The sequence below is a fragment of the Rhamphochromis longiceps genome, linkage group LG3 (assembly GCF_057381845.1).
Source record: "Rhamphochromis longiceps isolate RC_006_pf linkage group LG3, R_longiceps_female_GT1.1, whole genome shotgun sequence".
Classification (NCBI taxonomy): Eukaryota; Metazoa; Chordata; class Actinopteri; order Cichliformes; family Cichlidae; genus Rhamphochromis; species Rhamphochromis longiceps.
This window is the reverse complement of record NC_140559.1, coordinates 70,403,192-70,417,890: the sequence shown is the minus strand read 5'-3', so window position 1 is coordinate 70,417,890 and position 14,699 is coordinate 70,403,192. Positions and strand designations below refer to the sequence as shown.

At 42.0% G+C, this 14,699-nt stretch overlaps 1 protein-coding gene across 1 annotated transcript; it reads right to left on the bottom strand.

The window, feature by feature from the left end:
- Positions 1–7,525: 7,525 nt before the first annotated feature.
- On the bottom strand, positions 7,526–9,854 carry LOC146676611 (protein NLRC3-like). Its single transcript, XM_085402138.1, has 2 exons — positions 9,442–9,854; positions 7,526–9,300 (listed from the first exon to the last, which is right to left on the bottom strand). The coding sequence occupies exons 1-2, from the start codon at positions 9,647–9,649 to the stop codon at positions 7,526–7,528; spliced, it is 1,983 nt and encodes a 660-aa protein (XP_085258264.1). The 5' UTR covers positions 9,650–9,854.
- Positions 9,855–14,699: the final 4,845 nt, after the last annotated feature.

Sequence of the window (14,699 nt, the reverse complement as noted above, 5' to 3'; positions counted from 1 at the left end):
CACTCCTGGATCCTGCAGCTTGGTGTTGGAGCTCAGGTCCAGCTCTCTCAGATGGGAGGGGTTGGACTTCAGTGCTGCTGCCAGATAATCACAGCTGATCTCTGACAAACCACAGAGACTCAATCTGTATAAAGAATGAAAGATGTAAGTTTATTAGACAAAGTGTGAGCTTGAAATCATTCAGTGTTTCATCATCTGTTCAGAGCTGAAGAAGGTTCAGAATGTAGAAGTTTAGAAAATGGAAACTCCAAACAGCTGACAGAGTTCATACGCCTTTGTCAGGGTCAAATTCAAGCAAGACCATGTGAAAATTAAAACACATCATCCTAGGTGAACTTAAACACCTTTGTTCCCCTTTTGTTAAGACATAGAAAAGTACACCACACAAAAATACTGCAAAAGGAAACGGTCGCCTTATATACATAGTGTATAAACTCAAAATGCACATTTCACTTCAAATTAAGATTAAGGCTTTGAACAGATCACATAGTTCAGTTCAACATATAAGACTTTAAGAATGCACAAGCATCTACTTAAAATCTATTTAATTTATCATCCATGATATTATTTTGTACAATTCCAATGTATTTTGTTCATCTCCCTTAAATAAACAGGCAGTCTTAAAGTATGAAATATTCATATACAAACACATATAAATGTGTGTACTGTCTCAGTGGCTGATAGTACCCCACAGGCCTCAGTGTGAGCTTGAATACATTTATAATGTTTAAGTAGTTTAATGTGCAGGTGCTGACGATAAACACATTTTGAATGAAAGCCGGGGAACTTTGGTAGCACAGAAACAAGTGGCTATTCTTTGTGACTATATGGATCACTCACAATACCATTATTTCACACAAAGGCACCAAATTAATACTCAAAAAAGCTGCAGCAATACACACAAATATAAACAGTACTTGGTGACAACTTTGCTTTTAGCCTTTAACCCTTCTTGACTACTTTTGATGTGGCCTCTATATTTTACCTTTAAAAACAGTTCATCTTGCCAATCTGTTATTTTCTCATTTTGACCAACTGTATCAGCACAATTTATCTAAATTCAGACAAAATTTAAAATACAAGTAGAAAGTGACATTTTGACTGTAAAAACCACACACATGTTTAACGAATCATCTTCATAACTTGAAATGCAAATAGAGATTGTACATTTTTAAAAATACGCACACGTTTTGCAAACAACAAAGTTATATGGTACTATTTACCAAAAAATGCAGCCAAGGCTCAGACGTTTTTCATATAATCATTTCAAACTATTTACAGAACAATCAGGTGTCAAACAATAGTTTGTGTCACTCTAACACATATGAGAACAGCACAGGGATAAACCTGCAGGTCTGACAGCAGGTGTGTCACTCAGCGTTTACACTGCAATCTGCCTTTGTTGGCTTTAAGGCAGCAACTGTGACGATCACTAGTAGAACTGACACACAAAACAAAACAACAGCTACACACTAAATACACAAGACAACAAACTAACTTGAGACCAAACACGGTAAACGTCACAAATCTCTCACGTATCAAAACTCTCTCTCTCTTTCGCTCACTCGCTCTCTCTTGCCGGTCACTCCTAAAACTTCCCCCTTTTGCTAAACAACCAAATGTCATGTTTCCATATCATTTTTGATTGGTCGACATGGTACATTTTCCCACCTATAGGGCTTTGGAGCGTGATGTCACGGGAGATGGGCCACGCCCCCTTCCGCCATGACAGTAGGCCAGCCAAAGGATACCATTTCAGCTATGGATCGTACGTGTTGTGTTGTAGGTTGCAACGTTAGATCACACGATCGTGAAGGCAAGAAGCTGGATAACGGGCTCTCTTTTCATCGTTTTCCATCCTGGAGGCAACGTGAGGGATCCCATGTATCCGATATTACTAAACAAAGACGTCAGGCTTGGATTGCAGCGGTGAGACGAGCGGATATCGAGTTCTCTGCAATCCCCAGCTTTTTGTTGGTTTGCTCACGGCATTTTCTTTCCGGTGAGTTCTAAATTAATTCATATCACTCTTGAAAGGCTTTTAGTGTTATTTTCAACGTGCTGAGGTCATAGATAATGAGATAAAACACGCTAATGTGTGATGCTGCAGAACCACGTCATGTCGACTGAGTAGCTTATGATTTGGCATTATTGCAGGCAAACCAGCATATGAAATGGATGTAACAAATCCAGACTGGGAACCAACACTGCACATGGGGCATGACGACATACCTGTATCAGACTCGGACCGGCACTCAAGGCGTACGCAACGGAAGCGAAAAAGAGCACCCATCGGAGGTAAACAACCCCCCCCCCCCCTCTAAAAACATACTAAATTGCTATCACTGTACACTAATCCGCACATAACTTCCAGATGAATCACACACCTGTCATTGGAATATTGGTGTACATTTACCTTATGTCTAATTTTATCTTACAGGCTTTCGTTATGCAGCTGCAGAGTCTGAAGGTGTGCCCCGTGCAGAAGTGATTGATGAAGATCTGACAGAAGACCAACAGCAAAATCACAATGTCATGGAGGCAGTGGACAGCAGTTGTGTTGGACAAGTGGAGGTTGAGGTACCAGCTGCAAATGTGGATATACTGAAGAAATGTAAACCTTTTAAAATGATGACAGATTACAAACTCTCAGCTGTGTCTGTAATCAAACCTCTGTAACTTTGCTTCACTTCAGCAGCATCAGCTCATGTTCACATGTTGATTCATGGTTTGCTTCAGTTTTTGATGGACTGCAGAATATTTTGAAGGTTATCTGCTATAAAAAGCCAGAACAGGAAAATCTGCTTCATGTGTTTCTGTTTGATCCTCAGTGACTTTGACACAAAGGCCTCTGCTGTGATGATCACACCTCTGATCAAGTCTCACAGTGTCAGCTTTGTTTTTATACATATGGATATGTGCTGATAAATGATCAGAGTTATAATATTTCCCACTGTCTGCTGTGTGCCGTGACCTTTGACCTGCTAAAGACAGTCAGCTGTGGATTATTCATTGTTGTGTCTGATACTTAGAACTGTGAGGAAGAACACTACACAGTTAATCAGGGTCCCCTCTCTCTGAATCAGGGAAGGTGGGCAGGCCGCGTGTGGGCCGCGGGCCATACGTTGAGTCTCACTGTTTGAAATGTGAACATTGTTCTGCTGCAGTCAATGGACTAAACCAGAGAAGAAGAAAACAGACTTTACCATGAAGATCCTCAGTGTGGATCAGTATAATATCAGCCTGATGTCTGCAGTTTAGTGTCAGCACAACTTTCACATCATATTCATCTCAGCACAACTAAAACATGCTGACTGACCCCAGAGTTTCAAGTCCACATCCTGGACTCTCCAGGAAACCACACAGATGCTTCACTCCTGAATCCTGCAGCTTGTTGTTCCTGCTCAGGTCCAGCTCTCTCAGATGGGAGGGGTTGGACTTCAGTGCTGCTGCCAGATAATCACAGCTGATCTCTGACAAACCACAGAGACTCAATCTGTATAAAGAATGAAAGATGTAAGTTTATTAGACAAAGTGTGAGCTTGAAATCATTCAGTGTTTCATCATCTGTTCAGAGCTGAAGAAGGTTCAGAATGTAGAAGTTTAGAAAATGGAAACTCCAAACAGCTGAAGCCAACAGGAAGCAGCTTCAAACAAACACAACAAGAGAAAAAACTCTGAATGTTTCACATTAAAGTCGTACATTTATCATAAAAACAGGACAAAGACTTGAAAAAGTCGTGTTTTTCCTTCCAGGAACCACAAGGCTTCACTTTTAAAGGTGAAGTGTGAAAGAAATGGACATATTTGAAGTCCAACACCTTTTTCCAGTCACATTATTAAAGCAGACAAACTACAAGCTCATTTTCATTCCAACAAGTCATCTTCTGACCTGGACTAACAACACTGGTCTCTATGTGCAGCTGGCTGTGAGACCAGTGCTCAGGGAGCGTCTACAAAGTGCAACACTGAAAGAACATCACACACTAGCTGTGTCCCAAAACGTCGGCTGCATCCTTCGGAGGACCCGGTATTCGCGGTCTACGTGGGCCGGGTCCTTCAAAGATCGAAAAGGCTGGAAGTGCGAGGCTGTGAAATGGGACGGTCGAGCCTTCAGATTTGCGTCACCGCTGTCTTTGTGGAGTTTAATAAACTCGGCCGTCTGCTCCTTGCTATCTAAAATATAACAGGACACTGGCGTAAACTCTCGACCGTCTCACACTTCTGTTTAATCAGTTTCCTGTTTAACGTTTATTCAGCTGTGTGAAAATCCCGGAGGAACTTTGATCTCAGCCAAACCGATTTACTCCGGAACAAATAAAAAACAGAAAAAAGGCAAACAATTACATTTTTAAGTTCTCCGAGTGACTTATATATCGTGTTTCACCTGAGTAGCGAAAGAGCGGGGTCTGAAAACGATGAAGCCGGGCGTCCGCTGCTCTCGCCGGCTGGAGTGACCATTGAACCCCCCGGCTTGCTAGCGAGCGGGTGGGTAACAGACGTCTCCGAAAACGTCGGCACACTTTTGCAAATATGTGATGTCTTGATAAACCAAGCAGATATTTGAAGTTTACACAGCTACTTTCTCGCCTGAAAATATGTTAAAAGTTTATTTTGTGACCCAGAAAGATTAATAAGAGTAATTTGAAAACTTAGTAGCTGCCGCCATTGTTGGCAGCTGAAATTTGGCTGGGCCGCGCTATGAATTCTGGGATATGGTGGGCCACGAAGGACACACCCGACGAATCCTTCAAATTCAGGGAAATGAAGGACGCATTTGTCGGCCGCGTTTGAAGGAGTCGACAAATACGGACAGCCTTCATCGCCTGGCTGTGACGTAATCGGCCTTCAAATGCAGCCTCTGGAGGATGCAGCCGACGTTTTGGGACACAGCTACTAATTTGCTTCCATCATCCAACCTGAAGAGGAAACAGGGACGGCTCCCCTTCAAAGTAAAAGCTGCTCCTTTTGGACACAGTATCAAAGAAAGTCTACAGTATAACATAGAAAAGACAGAACAAAGTTTTGGTTGTTTTTAAATTGTGCAGAAATGAAACTACACTAAGCTCAATTATGTGACAGACATTTCATCCCATGTCAGTTTGGCCTCATCCTGGGCCGGATTATCCAGCACACACTCTGACCACAGGCCCAGGGGCCACGCACAGCTGGGCTCCATCCAAGAGACAGGAAACAAACCAACACAATAATAAAAAGCACCATGTGATCTTCTTACATCTTCAAGACAAACATAGTAAAAACATGAGCATATTTGTTTCCTGATAAAATGATGTGACAGGTAGAACAGAGTAAAGTGGTGGTGTTACAGCCTTTCTCCCCTCTGCTGCCGAGGCTGTTAGTCTCTCCCAAACTCAGCTACAGGACTTCCAAATGAATGAAAGCAGCAGAAGTGGCTTTACAAATGAAAGAGGAAGAGGAGAAGAAGAGGAGAGGGAGGCCACCCTGACCATCACTCCAGCTGAAAACATCACACTTCCATTAAAGTTGGTGAGGAAATGTTGAGCAGGATGAGCTGCTGGCTAATCTGGAGGCTGTAGCAGCAGCTCACAGTCACAGTGGGTTTCCACTCATGAAAAAGCTCTGGCTGCTTCATTTCTCATCTCATATCAGAGACTTTAATGCTTCACTGAAGCTGTACTGTGATGCTTCCATATCCCAGTGAGGCCTCCATAATGATTTCAGCTGTTCTGTACACACACTGTGTGCCCTGTATGGCTCAAAGTCTCTGCAGCCTGTTTTTATCTGCTATCATCAGATCTTCATCATCCTCATTCACATCCCTCACACACTCTACAGCCTCATCAGCACTGACTTCATCTTCACTGACTGATGGAGCACAACATGAACCTGTGGAGGCTGAAACACTGTCCTGTCAAACATCTCCCCGTCACCACTCCACTTCTGTCAGCCTTTAAATGAACCCTGCTCAAGTCTGTCACTTCTGTTTGGAGCCAAACGAGGTTAAAGATTGTGTCACTACATTCTTGTCTAGAAAATATTAAAGTGTATTTGGTGACACACAAAAAAGGGTAAAAGTATAGTTTGGGTCCACACATGTCCAAACCCTGGTGTGTAGGCCTACTTAGTATTGAGAAAAGCCCACTAAAAGAACGCCCACCAGACCAAAGCAATGGTTTTGACTTGGTCAGCATTAACCCCGCCCCCTGACTTTGATGGGTGAAGCTAACAAATAAAATGTATTTATGAACAACGATGCAGGGCCAGGAGTAGCAACGTGAATTAAATAAATACATCATTAAATAATTCATTAAATGTGTCAGTAAAATAATTAAAATAGAAAACAAACCAACAAAATATGTAATTAACTAATTTGAATTGTACATAAATACATAATGAATTATTTTAAATGAAATTAACTGATAATTAATTATCAATATATTTTTTTTTATTAATTATATACATTTTTAATTAATCACTGAAATAAATAATTCATTAGTGATGTATTTATTTAATACAACCATAAAATTATTGCTAGTTTAATCAAAATAAATTTAAGACATCAATATTAAAGGTTAAATTATGATAATGAATACATGCAACTATAACTGATGACGTAAGAATTTGGATTTTTTAAGCTAAAGCGAAGGTGCTGACTCACTTGGCATGTTAGGCTACGTTCACTCTGCAGGTCTTAATGCTCAATTCCGATTCTTTGATCAAATCCGATTTTTTTATCTGCTCGTTCACACTACAAATAAAATGCGACAGCAAACGCGCTCTAGTGTGAACGCTCAAAGCGGCCCACATGCGCAAAAGAAGATGTCACACACAACGTGCTCTGTTTAGACCCAGAGCAAACAATATTGTTTGACAGATGACCCTTAATATGAAGACTTCGGACTTTACGTTTCCCAATTTTTGCTTTAAGTTATTTTGTTATTTACATAATAATGTAGATAACCTAATAATGATCCTTATTGCTGTTTTAGAGGAGCGGTGCTTCAAAGGATAGCTGCAGATTTCTGTCAGAATCTGCAGATTATACAGTACAAATAAAAAGTTCACGTTTCTCCAACGCTGTCTTCCCAACAGTTTCACTGACATCTACACGGGATGGCCAGGAAGCGTTTGCGATGTCTTATCGGGCGCTGATAATTGGCGTCTGTCTTGTGTTGGTGACGTAAAAGACGGATATGTATCGGATTCAGTACCACATACGAAAGTGACCCAGATCGGATTTGAAAATATCGGATTTACGCCGTTCACACTGTCATAGCATGATCGGATATGGGTCGCATAGGGTCAAAAAAATCGGATTTGATGCGCTTTCGCCTGCAGTGTGAACGTAGCCTTACTCTCAAATCCTCCCTAATAACAATAACATAATTACACTTTAGCCACAAGAGGGCAGCAGCATTAAGTCGCATGTATATAAAGGTACAGTGATTATATTACAGTGATTTTGACAAAAACAAAACAGAGGTTCATGGCAGTGTGTTTTTCATAACATACCAACCAAATTAAATAATAAAAACTTTATAACTTACAGAACTTTTTTAGAGGCTTTGACCACTGGCAGCAGCCTCAGAAGAGCCTCCTCTGAAGCAGAGTATTTCTTCAGGTCAAACACATCCAGATCTTTTTCTGATGACAGTAAGATGAAGACCAGAGCTGACCACTGAGCAGGAGACAGTTTATCTGTGGAGAGACGTCCTGATCTCAGGGACTGTTGGATCTCCTCCAGTAGAGAACGATCATTCAGTTCATTCAGACAGTGAAACAGATTGATGCTTTTCTCTGCAGACAGATTCTCACTGAGCTTCTCCTTGATGTACTGAACTGCTTCTTGATTGGTCTTTGAGCTACTTCCTGTTTGTGTCATGAGGCCTTGCAAACGAGTTTGATTAGTCTTCAGACCCAAGAGAAAACGAAGGAACAAGTCCAGGTGTCCATTGGGGCTCTGTAAGGCCTTGTCCACAGCACACTGGTAGAAGTATTTCTCTGTCTCAGAGCTTGTTTGTTGTTCTTCCAGCAGATTGAGTCCAGAGTTGATGAAGGTCAGGTGGACATGAAGAGCAGCCAGAAACTCCTGAACACTGAGATGAACAAAGCAGAACACCTTGTCCTGGTACAGTTGTTTCTCCTCTTTAAAGATCTGTGTGAACACTCCTGAGTACACTGAGGCTGCTCTGATATCGATGCCACACTCTGTCAGGTCTGGTTCATAGAAGATCAGGTTTCCTTTCTGCAGCTGATCAAAAGCCAGTTTTCCCAGTGACTCAATCATCTTCCTGCTCTCTGGACTCCAGTGTGGATCTGTCTCAGCTCCTCCATCATATTTGACCTTCTTCACTTTGGCCTGAACCACCAGGAAGTGGATGTACATCTCAGTCAGGGTGTTGGGCAGCTCTGCTCCCTCTCTGGTTTCCAGCACATCCTCCAGAACTGTAGCAGTGATCCAGCAGAAGACTGGGATGTGACACATGATGTGGAGGCTTCGAGCTTTCTTGATGTGGGAGATGATCCTGCTGGCCTGCTTCTTATCTCTGAATCTCTTCCTGAAGTAGTACTCCTTCTGTGGGTCAGTGAACCCTCTGACCTCTGTCACCATGTCGACACACTGAGGAGGGATCTGATTGGCTGCTGCAGGTCGTGTTGTTATCCAAAGGCGAGCAGAAGGGAGCAGGTTCCCTCTGATGAGGTTTGTCAGCAGCTCATCCAATGAGGTGGACTTTCTTGTTTCAGTCAGGATTTTAGTTTTGTTGAAGTCCAAATTAAGTCGACACTCATCCAGACCATCAAGTATGAACACAACCTGGAAGTCTTCAAGCCTGCAGATTCCTGATTCGTTAGTTTGATTAAAGAAGTGATGAACAAGTTCCACCAAGCTGAACTTTTCCTCTTTCAGCACATTCAGCTCTCTGAAAGTGAATGGAAATATGAACTGGATGTCCTGGTTGGCTTTGTCTTCAGCCCAGTCCAGGCTGTATTTCTGTGTTAAGACTGTTTTCCCAATGCCAGCCACTCCCTTTGTCAGCACTGTTCTGATTGGTTCGTCTCTTCCTGGTGAGGCTTTAAAGATGTCTTCTTGTCTGATTGTTGTTTCTGGTCTGTCTGGTTTCCTGGATGCTGTTTCAATCTGTCTGACCTCATGTTCCTCATTGACCTCTGCAGTCCCTCCCTCTGTGATGTAGAGCTCTGTGTAGATCTGGTTCAGGAGGGTTGGGCTTCCTGCTTTAGCGATGCCCTCAAACACACACTGGAACTTCTTCTTCAGTTGGGCTTTAAGTTCACGTTTACAGAGTGGAGCAAATATTTCTGAAGGTAAGAAATTCAGAAAAAAATATTATATAATAAATATCATAGCCTTTCAGTACCCTGAAAGGATGAATGTCTATTGGTCCATTTCTTGAGCTATTAGGAAAGATCAATATTCAGTCTTTAGAGAAATTCTCTTACTGCTCTGCAGATGGTCAGCCATCTCATGCTGCTTAAGTCTCCTCAAGAAGTGGAGTGTGATCTTCAGAAATGCTTCTCTGCAGCTCTTTCTTTCATCTTCATCCTCTCCTTCAAACATCTCCTCATCCTCCATCTGGCTCTTTAAAGTTTCTGGGTGATCTGGACTCAGAAGCTTCTGGATCTTCTTCAGCTCGTTCTTCACAAACATGGTGATGTTGTCCTCCAGCCGCTGGAAAAGAAGACTATATGAATTACCCAGTGGTAAATGGACTGGTTCTTATATAGCTCTCTTTGATACTCTGTGCACACAAAGCATTTATACAACATGCCTCATTCAACCAAGCACATTGTTCTATGCTTAAATACTTTCTTTCACACTCTGATGGATGCATCAGAGGGCAGCTTGGGTTTAGTACGTTACCCAGTACATTTGCCAGCCAGGGTTTGATTCACAAACCTAACTAGTAGCTGACCTGCTCCCCTCCTGAGCTACAGTCACCCCAATCTGACTGAAATCATGGAGCCCAAACTCTGACTTATGTTGGACACACTGACAATCCTCTGGTCCACAAAGTGCAGCATAGAGGTGACTGAAAAGAACAAATGTAAACGTAGTACTACAAACCATAACCACAGAGTCCAGGTGTGTTTGATGTTGCTGTGCAGACTGACCAGTGGAAACCTCTGCTCTCTGCTGGTCCACTCTGTGGAGGAGTAATGTATAATTAGCTCATGTTATGTCTGTCCACACACAGACACAAGCTAAAGGTCCATGAAGTGATGTTTGGATGGGTTCAGTCAATCAGATGACTGTCATGGTGAAGCTTTGCTAGTCCTGCTGATCCCACTGAGAATTAACAACTCAGTTTCCAGATGTCTGTAGTTTTCTGCTCAGTTTCTTTAGTCCCAACAGCTCTTACCATCTCCTGCATAAAGCTTTCCCTCCATGCTCAGATGCCCTGGAACAAGGTGCTCTCTTTATATCAGTGACTGGTTTAAAGGGACAACTCGCCAAACTTTGTGTCAGCAAAAGTAGTTCTAATGTTTCTTACATTTATTACATTTTTACACACACAAATCAATGAACGCAAAAACATGAACTTTCCAGATATTTTGTTTCACAATGTTACAAAACTCAGTTCACAACTCCACAGTCAGATTTACAAGTACAAAATATTTATGACCACAGTTTGAGCCGATGTATGTCCCGAGTCTGTGGACTCAGTAGTTTTGTTTTGATTGTTATTGTCTTTTGTTACAATTTCATTCTGATTAAGATTTTCTAGTTCTGAGGTTTTGGTTTCTGTGTTCCCTCTGTACTGTGTTAGTATTGTGTCTCTGTGTTCACTTCCTGTTTTATTTTGACAGTGCCATGTCCTATGTTAGTGTGTCTACTTTTGCTTCCCCTTGTCTGGTTATGTCCAATGAATCCTGCTGTGTCTCCCTTTTCTCATTCCCTGATGGCTCTTTTGTGTATATGAGCCCTTTGTTTTCTCCTGCTTGTTGCTGGTTCGTCTGTGTTGTCTCCCCGTGTCTCCGTTTAAGGTTTCAGGTTAGTTTTTTAGTTTTTCAGTAGAGGTTATCTTAGCTTCTGCACAGGCCATCTCCACTGCACTTCACCGTTTCAATAAAGCTCACTCACTTCACAGCAGTGTCTGCATCTTGGGTCCTTTATTAAATTCAACATGGCTCGCCCCGCTAGCCGTGACATAAGATGTGAAAACAATATCCAAAAAACACGAGAGACAAACAGGAAATAGTTTTAAGGTGCAGGGCCAACAAACTGAGTCTAGCCATGAACTCAGAGTTGATTGAATTAGCATTTTGAATTGGCTGATCTGAGTTACTTCAATCAAGTCTATGTTCACTTTGAGTTAAGATTATACGTGATTAATGTAAAAGAAAAAAGCCATCATCAGCAACTGATTCTGATTTAGCAGGTTTTCAAATCTAAACGGTACCCATCGCTAGCTGGCTGTAGTTAAACCTTTACTTAAAAAGCATCCCTAGACCCAGCTGTCTTAGCTAATTATAGGCCAATCTCCAACCTGACAATCCTTGAAAGAGTAGTTGGGGGGCGACAATCAGAGGGGCAGTGTGATGATCTTAGGTTACAAACGACCGCAGTCAAGTCATTAAGGGAGACGGGATCAAACTGCTCTAAGACAGCTGAGCACACAGGAGAAAGACTCGGATCTGAGGCAGCAGTCGGCGAGACAAGAGCCCTAATAGACATGTTTTTAACACAAACATCAGTCCTTCTACTTAAGTATGTTTGACACTTTGTTTAATCATCATTTTTAATGATCAAATATAATTGTGTTTGTTATTTGTGGATTTTAAATGTCCTTGACAGAGACAGATGATGATCATTATCCTGCACTGTGCTCTCAGGTTTGGTCGAGCTAGCACAAAGAATGGCTATGTTGAACTTCCTCCTGGGATCTACACTAAGAAGTGAGTCCAACATTAGCAGGGTCTCTTTCCTTTATCTGATTCACTTTAGCATTCACAGTCACGTGAAGCTTGTTATTAACTCGATAAGTCAACCCAGGGTTTCAGCTGAGCGCTCACATGAAACACATGGTGTTGGCACCATCTGATCAATCATATTCATGGAGACGTGTATCAGCAACAGAGCAGCTGAGTTTGCAGAAGGAAGTCAAACTAAACCACAGGAACAATATGAGGAGATTACACACATAATAAAATACTAGCAGTAACACAGCTGCTGCAGACAAATCAGTCGTGTGATCGTGTGTGAGAGGAGAAGGACTGTAAAGGAGTTTGGTGTTAAAAGCTCTGTATGAATGTGGGAGACTTTGAAGGGCTTTAAAAAGGCCAATATAAAATAAAAGGCAGCAAAATTGCTGAGTGTGAAAGTCACCAGACTTATCAGACCTCTGTGATTAAGACCTGTAAGAACACCTGTTTGTACTTGTTGGCATTATATCAAACACACACGTATATTAAGCCTTTGTTTGAACTCTGGTTGAATTTGTTACTTTCAGACTGTGAAACATCACAGAGGCTGCAGCTGCAGATCTTTTATTCACCTGGAAATTTACTTTAAATGTTAGATGGAAAATGTATTGCTCAGTTTAACCAAAGTAAGAACAATAATCCATAAACCTTCATAAAGACAAACATCTCCCAGAACATTGAGCTGCTGAAGTGTCACTGAAGGGAAAAACTATTTGTCCTCCTCCATCCAGCAACACCTGAAACACCTGAGTGGAAGCTCCTCCCTACACTGTGTTTGAAGCAAAGCACAAAGGAGACACCTGCTGGAGCAGCTGGAGTCCTACAGACACTCAGCCTCTTCACTACACAAACACCTCCTACAACATCCACTCTTTCCACTCTGACTGCTGTGTTTGTGGAAACACTCCAACACACACCGCTTCACATACCAACATAGAAATGTGTGAAAAAGAGCTGAGCTGATATTAAACATGAGGATTTATTCAGAAATACAGAGTCAGGAACAACATCTAGACACACATTACCTCTCAGCAGCAGAAGAACAGCCTTTAAAGTTTATATCAAAATCCTTCGACCTGTTGCTCTTTAAGGAAACACAGCTGGGTTCAGGTCCAGGAGATTCTGGCCTCTTATTGATCCTAAAAGAAAAAGAATAAATGTCACAGCTTCATGAGACAGGAAGGAAAAACTGGAAATATTAAATTAAAGACATGATGAACAATCTCATAAAAAATAATGTACTTACTCTTTGTCACATAACAGTCTTTTGTTAAATTTTACAACAACATCCTTCGACCTGTTGCTCTTTAAGGAAACACAGCTGGGTTCAGGTCCAGGTTCTGGATTAGTTTCAGGGTTATGTCCAGCTGAGCCTGGTACGCCCCACAGCTCTGGGCTTTAAAACAACACACACAGAGGTATGAGTGTGAATAATGATGGAGCAGTGATGTGAGTGCTGAGCTGTGACATGGAGAAGAGTCATGGACAGTTAGAGATGGTCATCTCACCTCTGAGCTTTGGTCTGGCTCTCATGTTCCCCACACAGAGTGCTTTTAGAGGGAGGGACTCCCTCCTCTCTGTCCTCACACTGATCCATGCTGCTCAATTCAAATCAGCTCACACACACTTTCTACCTTCACCTGCAGAGGAAACACAAATCATTCATGTGCACATCAACTGAGAGCTGCAGAGGTCGTGTCTGATGTGTTGGACTAACGTCCATCTGAGACGCAGCTTTCATCAGTTCACTACAAAAAGTGTCACAGAGCCCAGTTCAGCCTCCAAATCCTCCATTACTGTAGTCCTACAAAGCAGCAGGTCAAACATGGCTGCAGAGAGCAGCTTTATGTCAGTAACCATGTCCAGGACCGAGCTGACTGCTTACAGAGTTCATACTCTAACTGCTAGCTGCTCTGCTAGCTAAGCTAACTCAGTAACAGTGACTCTGACAGCAGTTACTGTGGAACAGCGGCCGAGCTCAGGACACATTCAGTGTGTTTAGTCTGAGTCCTGGACTCTGATTCAATGGATTCAATCCAGCTCAGAGTTTCATGTGTTCATCAGAATAAAATACATGTACTAATATAACAGAAGTAATGCTCTGAATGCAGGACTGTAATGGAGGATAAATAAGGTTTTTACAGCCTGAAAGAAACATTCAGTTCATATATTTGTAGACAGTGAAGCAGTTTTTAATACTGCAGCTGTTTCCTTCACCTGTGTGTGTGTGAGCCACACCTTCATGTGCTGCTTTAGAAATATGTGGTCTGACTGCTCAGACTGAGTCTAGGAGGAAAGTTCACACGCTGGAGAAAGTTTTGTTCCTAACTTTGTCAGAGTTCGGCTCCAAAGACGAAGAAGACGGAGCTCACAGTCTGTAGATGGTCCTCAGTGTGTGTGTGAAGCCAAGAGAGCACACAGGAGTGTGTTTATGTCAGCAAATCAGTGTGTGAAGAGTCTGAGGGAGTGTGTGAATGAGACTCAACACTGAACAGTCCAAGAAAAGCGTCTGGACTTCTTTAAGTTTAACTTAAAGAAGTCCAGACGCTTTTCTTTTTGTCTCCATAATGTCTCCATAATGCTGCAATGTTATCTGCCCCAGAAACACTGTGCAGAAGCTCTGATGGTGACACAGAAAAGTCACAGTGGAGATACTTCTGTCCACCTTTGATTAGACTCATTATAAAAAGGAAAACAAAGTTTGAACACAGTCACGTTTCCAGTTCACTGACTTACATTTATTCCATGGACACTCACTCTAACCTGAAGCACAG